Source organism: Hemitrygon akajei, chromosome 4 (assembly GCF_048418815.1).
Source record: "Hemitrygon akajei chromosome 4, sHemAka1.3, whole genome shotgun sequence".
NCBI lineage: Eukaryota > Metazoa > Chordata > Chondrichthyes > Myliobatiformes > Dasyatidae > Hemitrygon > Hemitrygon akajei.
The window spans coordinates 129,553,757-129,577,304 of NC_133127.1; the positions used below are offsets into that span (position 1 = coordinate 129,553,757).

The 23,548-nt window shown below is 41.0% G+C and overlaps 1 protein-coding gene across 1 annotated transcript in view; it reads right to left on the reverse strand.

The window, feature by feature from the left end:
* arhgap42a (Rho GTPase activating protein 42a) overlaps positions 1–20,134 on the reverse strand; it is a 286,674-nt gene extending 266,540 nt beyond the window's left edge. The window contains exon 1 of the mRNA XM_073043280.1: positions 19,571–20,134. Coding sequence (XP_072899381.1) covers positions 19,571–19,724 — 154 coding nt within the window. The 5' untranslated portion in view covers positions 19,725–20,134. The remainder of the gene's footprint in view (positions 1–19,570) is intronic.
* Positions 20,135–23,548: the final 3,414 nt, after the last annotated feature.

Sequence of the window (23,548 nt, forward strand, 5' to 3'; positions counted from 1 at the left end):
ACACATGTTAATTTCTGCCTCAAGATGTATCAGCTTCTTGTTAAAGAAACAAAAAAAGGACTAGAAGCTGGCCAAGGTCATTGGTCCGATAAAACCCAGGAAGTAACCAGACAGCTTTGTTGCCCAACAACTGACCTCATTGTTACTTTCTGGAAATTACTGAATGAAAACACCTTCCCAACTCATGTCTTTCATAATTAAAAAGAGATGGGGTTTTCAGCACTTTATGTCTGCCTAACCAAGCATTAATCTTAATACACTTGACCATTACTTGCAGTAGAAGTAATGGCCTACAAACAATATAAACCACTGTTATTACAAATATCAACTAGCAAAATGCCTCATTATGCTCCAATTTACTGTTAGATTTGTGAATTACATTAAGTTGTTGACGAGACATTTATATGCCATTAGATCACAGGTGATTCCCACATTACAGCTGTTCAGGTTACTTGCATTTCTTAACGAGCATACATGTAATGGCAGTTTTTTTTTGCTTGATAGGTTAATTATGCTTCAGCAGTACCCCTCACCTCCCCGAGTTCTCCATATTATTTATCCTCAAGCTGTCTGAGACAGGGCCAGCAAGTTTAAAGACAATTTGTAAATCTAAATGACCACTGCTATCTGCTGGAGCTGTATCATTAAACTAACTTAGTTAAAGTCTGTCCCGAGACTTACAGGCTCATCAGGCCAGTGTTTATGCCTGTTTCTGTGGCGTGAAATGACTGAAAGTACGAAACCGCCCCCCCCCCCCCCGATAGGACGCCAGTCTATCGTGATTAAACTGTCTTACCTATGTTTAAAAGTATATGTCTCCATTCAAACTTCAAGCTGGAAATTAAGCACCTACTCCTATGCAAAAAAAAATCTCCACATATCTCCCTTACACTTTTCTCCTCACCTTAAAGCTAAGTCCTCTAGATTTGACATTCCTCCCCACAATAAAGACTTGAACCATCTAACCATCTGTGCCTCTCATAATTTTATAAACTTGTAACAGGTTTCCCTCAGCCTCCAACACGATCTCAGTTTGCCCTTGTCCTTTTAGATACCGTAACTCTCTAACCCAGGCAGCATAGCTGGTATTCCCTTCAAAGTCTTCATAACCTTCCTGTAATGAGGCAACCAGAACTGAAAACAATACTCCAAACGGGGGCAAAGACGAGGTTTAAAAAAAAACAAAAGCAACAAGACTTCTTGATTCTTATACTCAATGTCATATACCTTCTTTACCACCCAATTGACTTGTATTACCACTTTGTCTGATTATTTAAGTACAAGTCATGTCAAAAACCATGCCTAGTTTTTCATTCTGTTGTTTGTTTCTCTTACTGCACCTAATCTATCCAATGCAATTGAAATACAGTCTCCATTCTTCCTGTTTTACTTCAAGCCTGATTTATCAACTGTTAGGGTGAACAAAGTGATGCTGCACATCAAGATTGCAAACATTTTTCCAACAATTTTGAGGGCTAAATACATTTTGGGCTTAAATATATAAGGAAGTCCAATTTCCAGCACTTACTAGGAATACCAGAGTTCAGCACATTCCAATTCCATCATCCAATTACATCTTGAGTGCAATCAACATAATTATTTTTAACTTTAGTTTTTTCTCAGCACATTCAGAAAGCAGCTACAGCAAAGCTGGATACCAACAAAATATAGATATACTTCTGATATGAGTACCTCCATTCTAAATTCAGAAAGGAATACTGCTTTAAGGCAAATTCCTGCCAGAAATATCAAGGTCAGCTTTCATCGCAAAACACAAAAATTAAATTTCAGTAAATAAATAGTTTAAACAGAACTAATTGTTACTTTATCAAAAATGTAAAACTGACATAAACATTAAATTTCATTAACACTTTCTCTGCCCACTTTGAAGATCCCTGTTGCACCCAGTGACCCTGTGATCTCTGTCTCGAAGGCCGATGTCAGGCTGTCTTTAAGGAGGGTAAATCCTCACAAGGCATCAGGCTCCGATGGAGAACCTGGTACAGCTCTGAAAGCTTGTGCCAACCAATGGGCAGGACTAATCAAAGACATTTTCAACCTTTCACTGCTAGGGTTGGAAGTTCTCACTTGCTTCAAAAAGTCAACAATTATACCAGTGCATAATAAGAATAGTCTGAGCTGCCTTAATGACCACCGTCCAGTAGTACTCACATCTACAGTGATGAAATGCTTGAGCGGTTGGTCATAGCTGGAATGAACTCCTGCCTCAGCAATTTGCCCATTAACACAACAGGTCTACGGCAGATGCAATTTCAATGGCTCTTCACACGGCCTTAGATCACCCAGACTCATTTCTTCTTGGCCCTCTATTCATCCAGCTTGGCATCTATTCTTTGCATCTATTTTTACAAACAGCTTTTTGTCTCCCACTTGAAGTTCATGCAAAAACCTTAACGCACACAGAGCAGATTCTGGTTCTTTACACTTCCAAAAGCAGAATGCTGGCAACTTTTCTGAAGCTCCTTGAACTTTCTTCCAGCTTAAAACAAGCCATATTTCACAATAACTGCCTGATTAACATATCAGAGGCTTTCTCATGTCTGTTACCTACAAAAACTGTTGTGGTCAGACCACTGCTTTCATCACTTTCTCGATTCTTCTAAGCAGCATGGTCCTCCCTTGGTCTAATATGCTTTCCAACCAGAGACACAGAGGTTGGCACCAACACCAGTTTGTCCTCTGTTGAGCAGTGGTTCATGGTGGCATGGAGTTGGCTGTGGCATCATCCAGTACCTTTCTGAATTTACTTTCAGTTGACTTCATTGCAAGGGATGTGCCAGGCAAATGGTGGATGGATTTCCAAATGGTTGTGGTTGTCACAGTTAATCATGCTGGTTCTCCTGTTTTTACCACAGACAAGCTAAATATGGCTTGGTGGTTGTCGCATTTCACTGTTAAAAATGTCATTCCGGCAGGAGTCATCTTTTCTCCAGTTTAAGTGCTTAGTTGGATATCTGTAGGCTAAGGCATAATATCTTTAAAATGTCATTTAAACTCATTTTGTGGAATGCTTGAAACAATAGAGCCACTGTCCAATTCCATTTTAATTAATTTGCCTTTCACTTCTGGTGTAAGCCAGAAGCCAGTCTATTGTTAGTTTTCGCTTTGTAAATCTCAAGTCAACACAGTCCTGTCACTTCCATCATTCTCAGATTTTTCATAAACAGTGTGCACATTAGTATTCTTTTTGAAACTGCAACTTAACTTTTTAGCTTTTTCTCTTCCCTGTGCAGTCCATTTATTTTTGTCTGCCCGACATATCTTTGTACGTGACTACAGTGTTGTATTTTCTACAAGTCTTGTCTTTGAACCTGTACTGGTCTGGTGAATGCGAACCTATGCCACAACAGCAACACAATTTGTTCGGCCAGGCCAGTTTCTGCTTAGGCATTACAATTTTGTTCACGCTCACTTTCACTCTTGACTGCAGTTGAATTGTGTGTCTGTTTCCATTGGTACAGCTACTTCAAGTGCTCTTTTAAATGTAAGTTGTGCTTGAATGCTCTAGGAGCCGTTCTTGAATGCTTTCTTTAAAGATTTGGTCGGTGGGGTGGAGATACATCTCCAGTGAAGGAGGTGTAAGGCATTCCTTCCCTCCGGTAGCCTGCAGGTCACCTTTGGGCAAGGTGCAGCACCTCCTTAGCCCACCCCCCACCCCATAATCAGGGTCACAGAAAGCCACGAGAGCAGGTGGTGGATGGTCATATGAGGAGTCGGTGTATCTCACAAGTGCGGTTATGCAACCACTGATGCCAGGCAGACAATATTGCTAAGTATTAATAATCTTGAAAAGGCACCACCCAGAAGGTGGCAATGGCAAACCACTTCTGAAAAATTTGCCAAGATCAACCATGGTCACGGAAAGATGATGACTGCCCACATCATACCACACGGCACATGACAAAGAAACCTATAGGAGTCCACAATGCTAAACAATCCCTCAGTGTATCATTAAGCCCATCACTGAACTGACAACGCTCAGACAATCTCTTTAATTCAGCCACGTAGGCTGAAGTGGACTCACTTTGCTTTTGGTTCTGCTTATGAAACTGAAGTGTTCTGCAATCAGCAATGGCTTTCGTTTCAAGTGTTCCTGCATTACTATCACAACAGCAGCAAAGCTCATTTCTGATGAAGAGTCCTTGGAAGTGAGTCCATAGACTGTGGGAACAGTTCAGTGATGGAGTGAGTGAAGTTATCCCCTCTGCTACAAGGGCCTGAGGGTTGAGGGGTAATAATTGCTCCTGAACCTGGTGGTTTGGGTCCTGAGGCCGCTGTACCTCCTTCCTAATGGCAGCAACAAGAACAGAGCGCAGCTAGATGGTGGGGGTCCTTGATGATAGATGCTGCTTTCCTGTGACAGTGTTCCATGTCGATGTGCTCAATGGTAGGGACTGGGCTATATCCACTGCTTTTTGTATGCACTTCCAACCAAGAGCATTAGTGTTTCCATACCAGGCCATGATGCAACCAGTCAATGTAGTCTCCACCGCACATCTCGAGGAGTTTTTCAGTTTTAGATAACATACCAAATCTTTTCAAACTTCTAATAAATAGAGGAGCTGCCGTGCCGTGACCCAGGACGCATCCTCTGAAATGATAACACAGAGGAATTTAAAGCTTCTAACCATCTCCATGATCCTCCGATGAGGACTGGCTCACAGAGCTCTAGTTTCCTCCTCCGGAAGTCAATAATCAGCCCCTTGGTCCCGCTGACATTGAGCAAGAGGCTGTTTTTGTGGCATCACTCAGCCCGACTCTCAACCTCCCTCCTGTGTGCGGATTCATCAGCACCTTTGATTGAACCAGCGACAGTTGTTTTTTTAGCAAATCTGAATGTGGCATTGGAGCTGTGCTTAGCTCCACAGTCATAAGCATAATGTGAGTATAACAGGGGGCTAAACATCCAGCCTATTAGTACACCTGTGCTGATGAAGATTGTGGAGATGTTGTCATCAATCCGAACCGACTGGAGTCTGCAAGCTGTACAAGGAATTATTGAGTGCAAGGTCTTGGAACTTTTTGATTAGTTTTGAGGAGATGATTAGCAATGAAAGCTGAGCTATAGTCTATGTATGCACCTCTGCTGCCAGATGTTCCAAGGTTGAGTGAAGAGCCAATGGAATGGCATCTGTTGTTGACCTGTTGTGACGATAGGCAAATTGAAGCAGATCCAAGTTGCTTCTCAGGCCAGAGCTGACAGGTTTCATCACCAGCCTCTCGAAGCGCTTCATCACAGTGGACGTAAGCGCGACTGGGTGATAGTCACTGAGCAGTTCACCGCATTCTTCTTTCAATAACTGAAGCCTGCTTGATGCTGGCAGGTAGCGCAGCAGGTTAGAGGTTAGAGATCTCAGCTAACACTCCATCCAGTTGATCAGCACAGGTCTTTAGGACTTGACCAGATACCCCATCTGGGTCATATTAAATATTGATCACTTTTGCATAGCTGTGGTAGAGGTAATGGCAACACATGAGAAATACTACTCTCTAATATCATCTGTCATTTAACACCTGATATATTAAAAGTAAGTTGATCTTCCATAGATTAACTTTTGCCGATGTGAAAATCAGTGCGTTCCTTTTCCATTACCACCCATCACTCTTGTCTTCTGTACATTGTTCACCATGACTATTATTACTTCTCTTATCAACTAGACTCTTTACATTATTCCTCACAGACCTGCACAACTCCAATGTCTCTACCAGTCTTAAATCAGTTATTTTATGAAAGAAGATTAAACATTAATTTTTAAGCCAAAAGCTGGAACTAAACATGCATTGCATAGAAGGAAAAGAAAACAACCAAAAGCAAATTATGAGTATAAAACTGGAAGTACATAGTACTGGAAACACGAGTTGAAAACTAAGCAAGGATATGAAAGCGAAGGCACTGTGCTGTGGTGGAAAGAGGACATGGCTGGATTTGCTAACAATTATTAAAATGATCGTGTGAGATATTATCATTTTGAGGATCATTTGGCTCTGAAATCAGCATTAGGCTGCTGGGCTTGGAGCTTTGTTTGTTCACAAATGAGCAGACGCCTACAGGCTTTCCCTGTATGAAGACGGGGAAATCTTGGGCTTGGAGAAAGGCTGCTGGGGGTTAAAAGAAGGTTCTGAAGTTAAGGAAGACCTTATCATAAGTAATGTTGAGGTCGATGATGTTCAATATTGGAAGCTGTTAGGTTAGGCGAGGTGAGGACTAGGGTGACATAGCAGGTTAAACTACTCTGTTGAATATATACTCTGTTGAATAGGGAACACATTAATGAAGATGCTCTTCCCCCCCCCCCCCCCCCACCCCACCCACCTTTCCCAAATAGACAAGTCACAATGAAAACTAAACTATTCAGTACTTCTCAGAAAGTAACTATCTGGGGCTCAAAGTTATAATAATTCACATCCCATAAACCAATACAGTTTCTATCAGCAAACACAGGTGCGAGCAGAATTTGTAGCCAGTGAGTCGAGAAACAAACAACAAAATCCAGGCAAGATTGCAAGCTGGCAAGGGTTGTGGCTTCACAGTAAAGTGGAGAGATGGGAGAGGGTGCTCAACAGGTAGAGGAATGTCTTTTCTTTCACAACAGAAGAAATACAAGATCAGTTCTGAGTTGAATAGGGTACCAAAGTTATTAGCGGTCGGTACCTTAGCTTGAGACAGTTGACATGGGACAGATTTTATTTCGCAGAGGCTGGAGATCAATTCAATTCTAGATTGTTTAATGACATTTCTAATACACAAGGGTTAAGGAGAGCAAAATAACTACCACTCTGGATCCGATACAGAACCAAAAAAAAAAGATAAATAACACAATAATAAAAAGTTGCAATAAATAATACATAATATAGTTTACATACATAAAGTGATGCTAGGTACAGGAGTGCCTGTACATAAGGCGACTCCGGCAGGAAATGATAAAGTAGTGGTGGTTGGGGGTGTGGAGGGTGGGTGGTGTTGATCAGTCTTACTGTTTGGGGGGGAAAGTGACTGTTTTTGGTGGTCCTGGTGTGGCGATAATGACTTGAATCTAGGAAATCCTGCTTTGTGCTAAGGGGGATTTGTGCAAAGGGGATGGGGGGGTGGAGATCCAAAAAGGTGAACTCAAAGAGAACAATACAAAAAGTCATCGAGGTAGGAAAGGACAAGGACAAATCGTGTAACACAAATCTGTGACAAAAAGAAAAAAAGAAATAATAACATAAAAAGGTGGAATACTCTGGAAAGAAAGAAAACAAGTTGATAAAGCTGCAACCGCATCACTGGTAAATCAGGAACATGACAAATGCACAAGTCCTGGACTTACTGATGGATTCAATAGGAGACCACTATGGAAATTAGGGATAACAAAAAAAGGAACTCATGAATAGGCCGTTTCCATTGAGAGTAGGGGAGATTCAAACGAGAGGACATGATTTGAGAGTTAGGGGGCAAAAGTTTAAGGGAAACACGAGGGGGTATTTCTTTACTCACAGAGTGATAGCTGTGTGGAATGAGCTTCCTGTAGAAGTAGTAGAGGCCAGTTCAGTTGTGTCATTTAAGGTAAAATTGGATAGGTATATGAACAGGAAAGGAGTGAAGGGTTATGGGCTGAGTGCGGGTAGGTGGGACTAGGTGAGATTAAGAGTTCGGCACGGACTAGGAGGGCCGGAATGGCCTGTTTCCGTGCTGTGATTGTTATATGGTTATATGAAACAGCTTAAAAACAGTTGTTCTTGGTGCACCAGATGCTTGCAAATTTTCTACCAGTTTTCTCAACTGTTGTAATGTGAATATTATTAAAAGTAAGTTAATAATAATCGGGAATTTGCTGGTAGCAAGAGGCGGGTTCCGGGGTCGGCGAGGTCTTTACTTCCACTCTTTTTACTCCCAGTATGCATTGTATATAGTTCCTCCACCCATGCCGCACGAGGTACCGGGAAGCCTCTGTACTGTAAATATCATTTGCCATCCCAGATAAGGATGTTCTTTTGGTCATCAAATTGTCAATTGGTCTCTTTGTAAAGTAGAAGTTACCACATCAACATTTATATAACCATTATTATTCCAAAGGTTCTGTATTTCTGCTAATGGTGGTCACTTGAATCTGGAGGAATAAATCAAAAGGTCTCAGTTTAAAGTAAGGAGCTTGTTGTGAATGATACCAACTACAACCAATAAAGATTTAGCAAAATACTTACTAAAAGAAAAACATAACCTACAAAGACTAACCAAACAACTTAACCCCATAGCTATTCAGAGAAACATAGAAAATCTCAAGCAAGAACTGTGAAAACCCGCTACGTCTAATCCAGCCTTTCTAAGGAATTCTATAACACCAGCTGTTTTATGATAAATTAATTAACTAGGGATCAACTGAGGCAAAAATATCTCAGGCCTGCTCATCGACATCATATCTATTTTAGAGCAGGCTGACAATCACTTTCAGTTGTAAATTTTTTGATTGCTTACCGTGAAATTGTTTTTTCTCTAATAGCTTCTTTCATCTACCCATTTGTTTGCTTCATATATTCCCACATTCCTCATTCAAAGTCAGCTACTATTTAAAGAATATAGTATTTGCACTAGTCATAACTATGCATGTTATTCACCTACATTTACAATAGAGGAATTATTGTCTAATGAACGAAGTATGTTATTTCAGTGTAACATATTACTGTATAGGCAATCCACCCAAACACAGTGGTTGTGTTTCCTGAAAACGAGCTGTAACCCGATTTTCGCAATACAAAGCTGTGTCATCTTCACTAATAAAAGCAAAGTTAATTTTTTTTTAAACTGTGCTGATTTGTTCCTGACTCCCACATACAAACTGCATGAGAGTCATTTTTATTCCATATCTCAATCTTTTTGGGGTAGTGATTTGTGAACTCTGTAACTGCAAATTTCCATTACCCAAACACCTGTAAGATTTATCTATACAGAATACGAACCTGAACAGGAAATGGTTTCCAATTATCACATTTCAAAATATGACACAACATACTCTTGAACGTCAGTCAAACCAGCTTGAGGCATCAGTATATTCTGATTCATCAATTGCTCACAAATTCTGTAACCAGCCCACAACATATATTGTGCAACTAAAGAAACCTCAAAACCAAATTGAACTGTAACACAAAAAGCACATCAGCAAAACCTTCATAAAATATAAAGAAGTCATTAGGGTTATGACAAGATTCCCTTCAAATTATTTTATAAATAACTACAATACTGACAATTCTTTTCATCAAATGTGAAACTCAACAAACATTTTCCCAATTCACTTCAAAAATCATTTCTTGGTTGTTGCCCAAAAGTTTAGTAAATATAGAACCTATAGATAGTATAACCTCAATGATAATATTGAGAACTTTTGCCATACCATCTGAAGTCTGTAAGCACTTAGCATTTTCCTTGGGTATAATATCACTAGTTCTACTAATTAAATTATATAAAATGTAGGCCTATAATATTTAATTCAAATGTTCAAGGCTTCAACATTTGCAACAGTAAACATTGTAGTCAAATTACCATTGTAGTAATTACCATAATATCAACACAGATTTTCAAATTATTTAAAGACTGACATTATGAAATTAATACCTTCCATGATATTTTGTGGTCAAAGCAAAATAATCACTTTCAGCACCTTGCACCAGAAATAGCCCAACCAGTTCTACATCTGGTTCCAGGTTCTCAACTGTGTATTTCCCTGTAGCTTCAAAGAACACCAAGCCTGTTATTCCCATTTCCCACACCATCAATCCTGTAGGCTCTTAAAGTCTGCCAGATTATATTTATGTTAGGACAGTTTCATTTTGCAAGCCAGTGGTGGCCAAGTCATCTTTGTCTGTGCAAATCAGTATATATTAGAAACTATAATTTGCACATCAGATTGTTGGCAGAAACAAGATTATTAACTTATTTTCCAACAAGGAAAAAAATCATCAAAAAAGTAATTTCTGAACTTTAGACTCCATGAACTTCACACAGTGAAAAATTAACAAATTAGTTGAAAAAGACCAAGATATCCGGTATTGAAGGAACAAATTGCCAAGTGTTTAGCTGGGGAGTCAGTAATGTCAAAAATGTCGGTAGAACATTTGCTCAACTTTGATTTTGCCCTGACCCACAATTCATTCGTGTCTGGGAATTAGGAAATGGGCCAAGATTGCTCAAATTAATAGGACCTTCAGAGCAGCAAAAAATTGCAATAATTCAAATTAGATTTTACTTTAGCAGATCTAAAAGTACAGTAAGCTAACTCACTCTTTACCTTGTCCTTGACATTTCCATTTTGATGTCCAGGAATTACTATTTTTCATACCTTTTAAATAGGTTAAACTATATCTTTAAAATTAATATGCCAATGTTATAAATGAGGATGCACATTATCAGGGAATTCACATTATACATAATGGGGTAAAATCAAGTTTGAGTGTTTCAATTCCTCAAGCACCGTTGACATTACTGAGCTTCCCAGCAGCACACAAGGTCTAATGTTCATAGGAAATGTTCACCTAATTTTGTCATCCTTCCTTACTGCACCCCGTCATCTTCTCATTGCAGGTAAGAAGCTTTACTTCTCAGATCTGGCCCAAATCCATATTCTTCCACCACTAACCACTGAGCACTTTTGCTTTCAGCTTACTGCTGCCTTAGGGAGGGTGCCAAAAGTACTCAACTGTTTTATTTTGCCACCAAAAGCATTGCTTCACAAGGAGACATCGAGTAAAATGTGCCTGTTTTCCTTCAATTTTGCAAAAATGAAGGATGAATTCACAAGTCATGAATGGCCAATCCTTTATTCTGAGACTAAACCTTACATACAAATTCCCAAGCTGAGGTAAGCATCCTCTCTTCATCTACTCCTTAGCCCCTTATATTACAATAAGGTCACTTTTTCTCTCAGTCCAGTACCCTCTGAATACCAGTATCCAACGCCCATCACACCCCATCATAATGATCATTCTTCTCTAGACAATTTTTCTCTTGATGCTTCCAATAGATGGAGAGTCTATGACCAGGGGGCACAGCCTCAGAGTACAAAGATATCCCTTTAAAACAGAGATGAGGAGGAATTTCTTTAACCAGAGGATGGTGAATCTGTGGAACTAATTGCCATGTTTGGTTGTGGAGGCCAAGTCATTGGGTAAATTTAAAGCAGAGCTTGATAGGTTTTTAATTAGCAAAGGGATCAAAGGATGCAGGAGAATGGGGTTGAGATGGATAATAAATCAGCCATAATCAAACAGCAAACTTGATGGACCAAATGATCGAACTCTGTTTGTATGTCTTATGGTCTTGATGCACAATAGTGGAGCTAAAACAGCCATAAGATCTCATACTTAAGACCATAATGCCTCAACATTACATCCTTGCTTTTATATTGTAGGCCTCTTGAAATGAATGTTATCATTGCATTTGCGTTCCTCACCACCAACTCAATCTGCAAATTAACCTTCAGGGAATCCTGCACAAAGTCTCCCAAGACTCTCTGCATCTTGGATTTTTGTATTTTCTCTCCATTTAGAATAGTGGTCCCCAACCTTTTAAAGCCCAAGATCCCCTACCTCGACCTTAATGAAAGGCAAGATCGACTCCAAATTGATTAGTTACACGCATGCGCACCGGGGCAGAAAAGACCGGAAGTAAAAACCCGCAACCTGGAAGTAGAAACAATGTATAAACACCAGGGGTCACCATCCTTTTTTTGCACCGCGGACCGGCTTGATATTGACAATATTCTTGCGGACCGGCCAATGGGGGGTGGGTGTTAAACATGACAGGAATACAGCGATACTCAGAGCAGGTTCCTTATGTCCAGTCTATTCCGCAATTTAGTTTTTGCGGCTCTCGGCACTTAGCTTCTGTCCCGCTTGCTCACGGTTTTAATGCTGGAAAAAAACTCAGCAGGTTTGTATTTAAGTGCAGGGTGCTTGGACTCAGGGTACCAAAGCAGTTTTGAGGGCTTCATTACTTCATTAGACAGCCTCCGGGCCCGAGCTTCAGCCTCCTGCCCACCCGCCCGCCACCTTGGCCAGGTGCGTCTGTTCCCGTATCGGGGCCGCAGCGGTCGCAGTCCAGAGAGAGCGACTGACCGAGCGAGGAGTGCGACAGGACATGTCTGCCCCTCTTGTAGGATCTATCGACCGACAAAAGTTTGTTTCAGTAGATTGCAGCGAGTTAACTGCTCTACTACTTACGAAATCTTGAGCCCGAATTAGGTCGTCTGTGAATACTTTAGCACCGGGTTCCCCACGAACATTCAGTGTGGTGAGCAGGTTTGGAGGCAGCGCCCATCTGTCCGCGCTCCAGGCCGGTAGCAAGGCACTTCCCGCCGGCCGCATGAAGTGGCCGGTTACCTGAGGCCAACCAGTGATCCCTGATGCGCTTGGGTAATGACCTCATGTGCGTTCAACAGTGGGCGTAACAGGGAATGAGGAAAGGTGCAGCTGACTCATATCGTTTCCTTGCGGCCCGGTGTTTGGGGACCAGCGCATGGCGGGGGAGCTGCACGCATGCGCACTGGGCAGAAAGAATGGAACTAAAACCCCGCAACCCGGAAACAATCTCTCAACAGTATTTGTGTATTTATTTTTCTTTCTTTTTTTTCCCGGAATCTACTGGGAAAGTCTCAAATATCGGCCAGTCGATCATGATCGACAGGTTGGTGACCACTAATTTAGAAAATGGTCTTCACTTTTATTTCTTCTACCAAAGTGCATCACCATACACTTCCCAACACAGTATTTCATCTGCCTCCCAAATATCTCTCTACCTCAGATGATAGATTAATTGACAGAATAGGCATCTATTGCTTTTGCAGTAGGTATTTTCACATTTTTTAAACATTCTTTGGACAGAGAAAAATTTCCCAAGTTTTCTCCTGACACCTATTTTAATGTGATATTCTCTCATGCCAGACTCAACTAATGGAAAATAGTTTATCTCCATCCAGACTAACAGTTGCTTAAGAAATCTTAAAAACTCTCTCAAAGTTATAATTGACATTTCAGGCTAAAACCCCTCTCAGCAGGACTGTTGAAGCCTGCTGAGTTCCTCCAGCATTTTGTGTGTGTCGCTCAGATTTCCAGCATCTGCGGATTTTTTCTTATTCATATCTCTAAACATTATATTTTAATCTTGGATATTACTGAGAATAAAGGCTTAAATATTATCATAAATTATGATCCTAAGAATCCTGATGATATTTTAGTGAACTAGTGCTACCCTCCTACCGAGGGCAATTTCTCCTTTCTGGCACTGATCTATTGGCAATACTTTTCCAGATGTGCTCAACCAAGACTTGTACAGCTGCTAATAAAGTTTGCCTCTTTATAGTCTATTCCTCCAAATTTGAAGACAAATATTCCACTAAATATAGATTTTTGGATCTGACAAGAATATTTTATTCAATGATAACTTATCCTGATCAAGTCTGAGCCTTTTTACTAGATTTGAACTACTCAAAAAAAAAACTTGCTTCTGTCTTTTAAATTTAAAACGAATTATCCAACATAACGATAAGAAACTAAAAAGATCCCACAGGCTTATTTTTAAACAAACCATTTTCAGAAAAAAAAGAGAATTGCTTGAAGCCAAAGTGGAATCAAAACCTTCTACATTGAGGAAAAGAATTCCACATTATTAACTACAAACAATGGTGCTTTCATAAACTTGTGCAACTCAGGCGCTGCAGTTTAGAGCTTGAATTGTCAAGTTATCTCTTCCCTATGGTTAGGATGATCCTGCCAGCCTACAGGACAGGGACAGAACAACACACAAATGATGCCAGTTGAAACAACTAATGCTGACTTTTCTCATACTGCATTCTACAGAAGCAAATAAAGTTTTTCACCATGGCTGTTGAAGGCATATCTAAAGTTAATAAAATCATTTTTTCTACAGCAACAAAACCTAGGGCAGTAAATGCAGTGCCATTTTATAACTATGGATCATTTATAATCCTTCAAAACTTCGCAATGAGATAAAGAAATGCACGATTATCACTGTTGGTATCTGATTTGTAAGTTTACAATTCCAAGCTTAACTCCAAGACAAGGTGTTTAATTCAGGCACACACGAGAGCAACACTCAAGGATTGCTGCCCTGCTGATACTGCCATCTTTTAAACAGTTCAATAAACCCCAGCACAATCTCGCATATCAGATTGATGTGAAAGAGACTTTGGCACAATTCAGAAATAGAACAAGGAACAAACAACACTTGCTTCACAAGCAACAGCTAAAATTGATTATCTTGGTCTTTTTATCTTCTTGAGGATTTGGGGCCCATGCTGTGCACAAACTCACTTCCACGTTTCTCTTGGCTGCATAATGACCACACTTAGAAGTACTTGATGCTTCAAAGGACTGTGCTCATCCTAAAATTGCAAAAAGAGCACCACAAAAATGTAAGTGCCTTCTCTCACAATAGCATACACTTTAGGAGAAACAGAAATGCATTCTCTTAAAAACGATTTAGTAGATGTAAACTAAATGGAATTACAAAGACTATAAGGCTACAGCGCAGGAACTAGACATGCAGACATGGGTGCACACCAGCTTCACGAGTCTCCTCCTCCTCCAGCATTGTTTAACCTCATCCTATCAACACATATTTCAAGTCTTTTCCTCATGCGATCATCTGGCAGTTCTTTCATGCATGTGTGGATACGCTATGTGATTCTTTGTACTTCTTGCAACTCTTGATTGCATAATTCAGCGGAAACAACTTCTTGTAGTTCACAATCAGAATCAGGTTTATTATCATCGGCATTTGACATGGAATTTGTTAACTTAGCAGCAGCAGTTCAATGCAATGTGTAATATAGAAAGAAAAAAATAAAAATAGTAATAAATAAATCAATCAACCAATCTACTTATTTATTAGTCCAAGTCCATCTTATGTCATTGCCTCTAGTTTTGGGCTTCACCATGTGAAAATATCCTTACTACAGGAGAAAATTCAAAGGTGCATACATGATTTTGAACGCTTGTTTAACATTTAAGACCTCTGCTAAATCACTATTTAGCCATCTCTTTTCTATGGTATAGAATCTCATCCTTGACAGCAATTAATATTTGTAAATATTTTATGTACCTCCTCCAGGGTCTTCACATACGTTTTCCCAACAGGGACCAGAACTATTGCATTGAATCAGAAATGTGCAGTTAGTAAGTTTAACCTAACTTTGTAGCTTTATAATTATATTCCTAAAATGAAGTCCAGCGCTTTGCTCACCTGTGTTGTCCGTATCACCGTATCATTTTGACCTTCTATAATATTATGTCCTGCTTCACTCTAAGAAACACCCGGTGTTCGTATTCCAATGACCAAAAAGGATCGCCTCAAATTTAGCATTTGTTGCTTACATTATTCTGAAAATCTGATAATGCATTTTTGTCAATATCATTCTAAAGATTAACCAGACTCACCATTATGATATTACTTGCCATTTAATAACGGGTCAGTTATCATCATGATTTTTGACTAGGCCAGCTCCAGCTTTGAACACTGGTTTCATTTCTGAATGGACATGGCTGTCACTGAGGTTCCTCACCCAAACTCAGCAGCTGTCCAAGCTAATGCTGGTTGATGACTTCATGGGGTTAACAACCTACAATTTTTGGATCCAATGGCATTTTGAAACCTTACAGTAGTTCACTGATGACTCAAAGAAATAATCTCCAAAATCACTGCTATGTACCTAGGTAACACATACCAAAATCCTGGAGGAACTCAGCAGGCGAGGCAGCATCAAGTGAAAGGGATAAGTAGTCAGCATTTCAGGCAGAGTCTTCATCAGGATTCATGCCCTGATGAAGAGCCTCAGGCCAAATCATTAAATGTTTAATCTTTTCCATGCTGCCTCACCTGCTGAGTTCCTCCAGCATTTTTTAATGTGTTACTCTGGATTTCCAGCATCTGCTGAATCTCTTGTACTTATGGAGCTTGGTAACAGTGTAATACTATTGAAGGAATTATCCTGTTCTATCTATTTAAGCAATTTGACTCTGGCTCTAGCAGTTTTGTTTCCCACGCAATTTCGGAGTTATTCCGTATCTAATTTCCTCTCACAATAGCCAGGAGAGTGTTCGACTCAGCTTTAATGCCTGACTTTGAATCTCGGCGGGAGGTAGCTTCTAATTAACAGAGGCCAAGATAGATGATAGCCCAAGGAGATTTGAAGAGATGAACAATAGACGGCTGTTCCAGGCTTTGCAGCCTCGGCAATGCCTGTCAAACCACTGTTGTGCATTCTATTGAACTTCCTCCACGATTATACTTTTGTTAAAATGCCCACTTCTCACCTGGGAAGGAATTGGTCAGAACTTGCACAATGCAGTTTCTTTGATGATTGGAGAATCAGGGCAAGTGTTCAGTTGCTTTTGAACCTATAGATCCAGAACCATGATATAAACTGCTGAAGCCTCCAGGGTCATTCAGCATGCAGCAGTGACCAGAAGATGTCAGCTTAAGCCTAGTTTTCCAGCTTCAGTTTGGCAAGCTGCTTCCTGATGCCTGCTTGATCTCCCACAGTTCATCTCATAAACGTAAATTAAGTCTGAAACCTCAACAACAACAAAAAGAGATCCCTGTTCCAGTATTGGTTTGGTAATACTGAACTCTACAGTATGCACCAAAGATGGAGGACCAAATTTCCAAGTGGAAAGACAACCAGGTTCCAAAGAAAAAGGCCCACTGGAGTTTAGATTTAGGAATTCAAAATATTTACGTGATATGCCATTTAACTCCTTCCAACTGTCTGAAAATCCATCCCCAATTCCTACTCTGCTTTTTTCTCCTTTCTCCACTTCATCCTCTGATTTTACTTGATGCATCTTTCCATAAGACACTGCAGCAGAATTTGGCCATCTGGCCCATCGAGTCTGCTCAGCCATTCAATCATGGCTGATCCTTTTCTTCCCTCCTCCTCAACCCCAGTTCCCAGCCTCCCTGTAACCTTTGATGCCGCGTCCAATCAAGAATCCATCCATCGCTGCCTTAAATACACCCAATGACCTGGCCTCCACAGCAGCACGTGGCAACAAATTCCACAGATTCACCACTCTTTGGTTAAAGAAATTTCTCCGCATCTCTGTTTTGAAAGGGCACCCCTCTATTCTGAGGTTGTGCCCTCTTGTCCTAGACTCTCCCACCATGGGAAACATCCTTTCCACATCTACTCTCCCATCAAGGCCTTTCAACATTCAAAAGGTTTCAATGAGATTCCCCCCCCCCCCCATTCTTCTAACTTCCAGCGAGTACAAACCCAGAGCCACAAGACGTTTCTTGCATGATAACCCTTTCATTCCTGGAATCATCCCTGTGAACCACCTCTGGACCCTCTCCAAAGCAAGCTCATCTTTTCTTAGATGAGGGGCCCAAAACTGTTCACAATACTCAAGGTGAGGCCTCACCAGTGCCTTATAAAGCCTCAGTATCACATTCTTGCTCTTGTATCTTGACCTCTTGAAATGAATGCTAACATAGCATTTGCCTTCCTCACCACCAACTCGACCTGCAAGTTAATCTTTAGGATGTTCTGCACAAGGACTCCCAAGTCCCTTTGCATCCCAGATTTTTGCATTTAGAAAATAGTCTGCACATTTATTTCTATCATCAAAGTGCATGACCATGCATTTTCCAACATTGTATTTCATTTGCCACTTTCTTGCCCATTCTCCTAATTCGTCTAAGTCCTTCTGCACCCTACCTGTTCCCTCAACACTACCTGCCCCTCCACCAATCTTCATACCATCTGCAAACTTGGCAACAAAGCTATCTATTCCAGCAGCTAAATCATTTATATACAGCATAAAAAGTGGTCCCAACACCATCCCCTGCGGAACACCACTAATCACTGGCAGCCAACCAGAAAAGGATCCTTTTATTCCCACTCGCTGCCTCCTACGAATCAGCCAATGCTCTAACCATGTTAGTAACTTTCCTGAAATACCATGGGTTCTTATCTTGCTAAGCAGCCTCATGTGTGGCACCTGATAGTCCAAAGGCCTTCTCAAAGTCCAAATATACAACATCCATTGCATCCCCTTTATCTATTCTACTTGTACTGTCCTCAAAGAATTCCAACAGTTTCATCAGGCAGGATTTTCCCTGAAGGAACCCATGCTGACTATGTACCATCTTGTCCTCTGTCACCAAGTACTCCATCACCTCATCCTTAACAATTGACTCTAACATCTTCCCAGAGATCAGGCTAACTGGTTTATAATATAATTTCTGCTGTCTTCCTCCTTTCTTAAAGAGTGGAGTGACACTTGCAATTTTCCAGTCCTCTGGCACCATGCCAGGGTCCAATAATTTTTAAAGATCATTTTTAATGCTGCCACAGTCTCTAACGCCACCTCTTTCAGAACCCTAGAATGCAGTTCATCTGGTCCGGGTGGCATGTTCCTTTAGGTCTTTCAGCTTTTTGAGCATCTTCTCTCTTGGAACAGTAACTGCACTCACTTCTCTTCCTTCACACATTACAACATCAGGCATACCACAAGTGTCTGCCACAGTGAGGACTGATGATCTTTCATCACAGCCCAATATGTGGACGAGCAAAGAGCAGAGGTGGTAGCATTTTCCACTACGGTTCAGGAGCAGAAAAGCTAAACAATTGAGGGACCAAACGGTTTGCAAGTATCTTGAGCACTTGAAAATGAAACTGGCAAGTGCTATATACAAATCGTTAATATCCTTTAATACCCGTCTCAGATCACCAAGATGAGAATCTTGTTAAGGAGTCAAAGACCATTCGCCCCACGTTGCAGATCAAATTTTGGGTCTTGGCAGCCAAACCGTGCAGTTCTGAGCCATGCACATTCGACACTGGACTGGCATGAATCCCACCCATCCGTGTCGAATCCAATTTCACAAAGGTAACAATCTGACCGAAGATGATACAAATTAATGGTGGTCTCTCGTTACGGTAGAATCCAGTCTCCAGGGAAATATATATTACACTGTTAAACCATCAATGAAAATACTTTTAAATCACTTCTTCGAAATATCACTATTCCTGGACTTCTAGAACTGATTTTCATTAAGTACAGCAGTATCTTCCCCACCACTGATTAAAGAGCTATATTCTATCGTGTCCGGCATGTGCCCCGAATATTGGAGCCCTCCTTCGTGAGAACACTAGCTTGCTTCCAATTTTATCTGGCTATCCCTACTCTCTTTTCCTTTCGTTGCCTTACTGTAATCCATCATCAAGTTTCATCGTTATTAAGTGTCCCTAATTTACCAATTTATCTTCCTGGTGTCTACAACGGAATTTCCGGTGAGTGCTATTTCCAATTATTCAAACAAGATGAAGTTTATCACATATTTTGTTCGAGTCTAAATCCGCCAGCCAATTCTTTTTGAATTTCTCTAATAAAATGCTTCTCAAATCTCGGCAGCTTAACAAAAAGTGCATCGCCTCAAACTCTTTTGCGAAGCCCGAGCCACCAGGGGAGCTCTTTCCTGTTCATTCAATTTTCTCCCCCCACAGCCTCCAACTCCAAAGTTTATTTTTTTTTTAAAAAAGAAACATCTACTCACTTTTCAGCGCGTTAATCAGCATGATGCCGTCTTTAATGAGTTCCTTGATGAACTTGTTGGTGCGCTCCAGCTCGATCTCGTGTGCTTTGAGCCGATCCCTGAAGTCAGGGCTGTCCAGCGAGCAGTCGGTAAACTCGAGAGTCGGGAGCCCCATCGCCGCTGGAGCGGTGTTCCCGTCGCGTCAACCAGCCGAGTGCCTCGCTTCCCCAGTAACCTTCCTTCCAGCTGCAGTGACACAACTTCCACGCACGAACCCAAACTTTTTCAATCTCTTAAATCCAGGGCTTGAGGCCACTCTGCACAATCCTGCGAACGCTCTCCTTCCAGATGTGGGCGGTTTATTTAAAACGGCAAAGGTGCAGAGAACCGAGTCTGTCCTGCCTCCGTTCTCACTGTAGCCGGGAATCCGCGCCTCGCCTGGTGCCGCCCCTAAACCCAACACTTCCGCCTACTCTTAATGCTCGAAGCTTAACCACCACTTTTACTGCAGCCAGGGAGGTCATAAACCGGGATAAGTATTTTGCGCTTCGAATTTTGTGCATGGAGCATTTTGTCATTTTTACCCGGAGAAAGAGCCAAAGGAAAGCAGTTTCCATCAAAGGTCCCCACCACCCATACCCGACCCTCTTCTCCCTACTAGTTTCGGGCAGGATGTATAGAATCTTTGTCCCACAGCGCCAGGTTCAAGAACAGTTATCACGCTACAACCATCAGGCTCCTGAACCATTGTAGATAACTTCCCTCACCACTACTCCGAACTGAATCAACGACATTCAGGGACTCTTTACAACTCATGTTCTTGGAATTTGTTTTTATTTGCACTGTTAGTGTCCTTTGCACTTCGGTACTTTCTCAGTCTTTGTTGATTTTATAATTTTTCATTAAAACCTTTTGTATTTTTCCTGTAAGAAAAGAACCTGAAGGTAGAATGCGGAAACATAAGCGTACTTTGATAATACATTTACTTAGAACTTCTTAACTTTACACGGTGTTCCAAGCGATAGTCTTTAAACTACCACAATTCCTAAAACTGGATCTACCCGAGTATGTTGATTTCCAAACACTGGGTTAAATCAGTACAAATTTAACTATTACTTTGAAAGAAAAATATAGCTGACGTTTTCTGTTTCAAACTTAATTTCTGTGTTCTCACTTCCTGGGCTTGAACATTGACATATACCATTGTGCTTAAGATGTAGGATATGTGTTAAAAACTTGCCTGTCTTTGGAGATCCTCAAGGCTTGTTTTTAGCTCAATTTAAAATTTTTGCAATGCTGGGGTAGGTGGTGTCAGTGGCAGAAAAGAACTGAGGCAAGAGCAGAGGATAGTGGGATGGGATATCAAGAGTGGTGAAACATGAGGAATGTGTGCAGGAAACAGGATAAAGAGTAGAAATGCTGAGAAGTGGTTGCTAAAACACTGCCTAGGGAGTGTGACCACTTGGGTACAGAATACGCAGCAAAAGCAGGGTTAATGTGGAACTCATACAATAGGTGAAAATAACTCCTAGTCAAGGGAAGAGGACAGAAGCAATATTCCAGGTAAACGATGCGCGCAGGTAGCCTCTTTGGTGATCTACAGCTGACGGAGTGTACTGCAGCTGAGAAGGAGAAGAAAAGGGGCAATTCCAAAATAGGCTGCGAGTGTGTTACTGGACATCATACGGGAAGCTGGCAGAAAGCCAGAGGGAACTGTGACTTGTCTAATGTCTGATGCCAGTGGAATCTTGAGAAGGTGGCTGCTGTGCGGTCAAATTCAGCTTTCAGTGATGACATCTACTTGCTGACCATCTAGGTCTACCTCACCTACCAGGGGTTTACAGCAAAGGAATGATCTGCTTCCAGAAATCAATTTCAAAGTTCAAAATACTTTTAAAGTAAATTTTATTATCTAAGTGCATGTATGTCACCACATAAAACCCTGTGATTCATTTTCCTGTGGACATACTTAGCAAATCGATAAGAACAGGAACTGTGACAGGATCAATGAAAGATCAGCCAGAGTGCAGAAGACAAACTGTGCAAATGTAAATATAAATAAATAGCAATAGATAACAAGAACATGGGATAAAGAGCCCCAAAGTGTGATTATTGGTCGTGGGAACATTTCAATGATGGGGCAAGTGAGCATAGTTATCCCCTTCTATTCACAACCCCGATAGTTCAGGCCTAGTAACTGTTCCTGAACCTGGTGGTGCAAATCCCGAGGCTCCTGTATCTTCCACATAATGGCAGCCTTTTATTTAATAGAAACTAAAATTCTTAACGTTGTCTGGGAAACTCTTAAAGTTCTCATCATAAAAGCAGAAAATTCTGTAACACCAGCAGGTCAAGCAGCTTCCGTGGTAAGCGGGGGAAAAAAGTTAACGTTCAGTCAAAGACCCCTCATATGAGGATTCGTCAACCCTGTTTCTCCTTCCATAAATGTTGCAGGACAAGTGTATTTGTGAATTTTCAGGTTTTATTTCAGGTTTGCAGCATCTGACATTATTTTTCATCAAAAAAAGTCAGTCTGCTCCAGACTGACACCATGTGCCTCGACTCAGTAACTACATGCAACCTTGAGCAGTTTGAACAACCTTATGTCCACAAGTGGACTCTAGACCCCTCACTGCCTTTGATATACAATGGTTATATCTGGACTTCCCACTGCTCTCATTACCTGCAATTCTTGCCCAGCTATGCTCATCAGACCAGATATACAGGCGGATTGTGCTGATATAATTTCAGGAGATATATAACAAGCTGTGGCAAGGGTTTATTACCAATTCATATGACTGTTCATTTAGATTTGATTATGGATTTGAGTGAAAAATACTCTGTAATCTACCAACAGCATGTCTGGGACTTACACAAATCCACTTAACTCCAAAACCCGAATGCCAGCAGTTCTCCATCGAATGTTCAAAGTTCGTAGAACATTTATTATCAAAGTACATACGTGTTACCATATACAACCCTGAGATTCATTTTTTTGCAGGCATACTGAATAAATCCATAATAAAATCGATAAAAGACTGCAGCAACCTGGGTGTTCAACCAGCGTGAAAAAGACAGGCTGCAAATACAAAAATAAATAATAATCATCATAAATAAACAATAAATATTGAGAACATGAGGTCAAGAGTCCTTGAAAGGGGGTCCATAGGTTGTTGAACATTTCAATGATGGAGTAAGTGAAGTTATCCCCTGTGGTTCAAGAGCCTGATGGTTGATGGTTGAGTCCTGAAGCTCCTGTATGTTCATCCTGTTGGCAGCAGTGAGAAGAGAGCATGTCCTGGGTAGTGGAAGTCCCTGATAATGGGTGCTGCTTTCCTGCGACAATGCCACTTGTAAATGTGCTCAAAATTCTGGGCTGCATCCCCTATTTTTTGTAAAAGTTTTCATTGTTGTTTCCATACCAGGCTGTGATGCAACCAACCAAAATGCAGTACTCTCCACTACACATCTATGGAAGTTTGTCAAAGATTTAGATGTCATGCCAAACCTTTGCAAACTCCTACGGAAGTAGAGGTACTGCTATGCTTTCTTCGGAATTGCACTTATTTGCTGGGCCTAGGGCTAGTCTTCTGAAATGATAATACTGAGGAATTTAAAGTTGCTAACTATCTTCACCTCCGATCCTTCAATGAGGACTGGCTCTTGGACCTCTGGTTTCCTTCTCCTGAAGTCATTAATCAACTCCTTGGTCTTGCTGACATTGAGGAAGAGGTTGTTGTTGTGTTGCCACTTAGTCAGATTTTCTGTCTCCCTCCTGTGTACTGATTTCTCACCACCTTAGATTCAGCCTATGACAATAGTGTTGTCAGCAGCTTGAAAATGGTACTGGTGCTGTGCTTAGCCACATTATCATAAATGTAAAGCAAGTAGAGCAGGGGCTAAGCGCACAGCCTGCTAGTGCACCTGTTCTGATAGAGATTGTGGAGGAGATGTTGTTGCCGATCCAAACTCACTGGAGTTTGCAAGTGAGGAAATAGA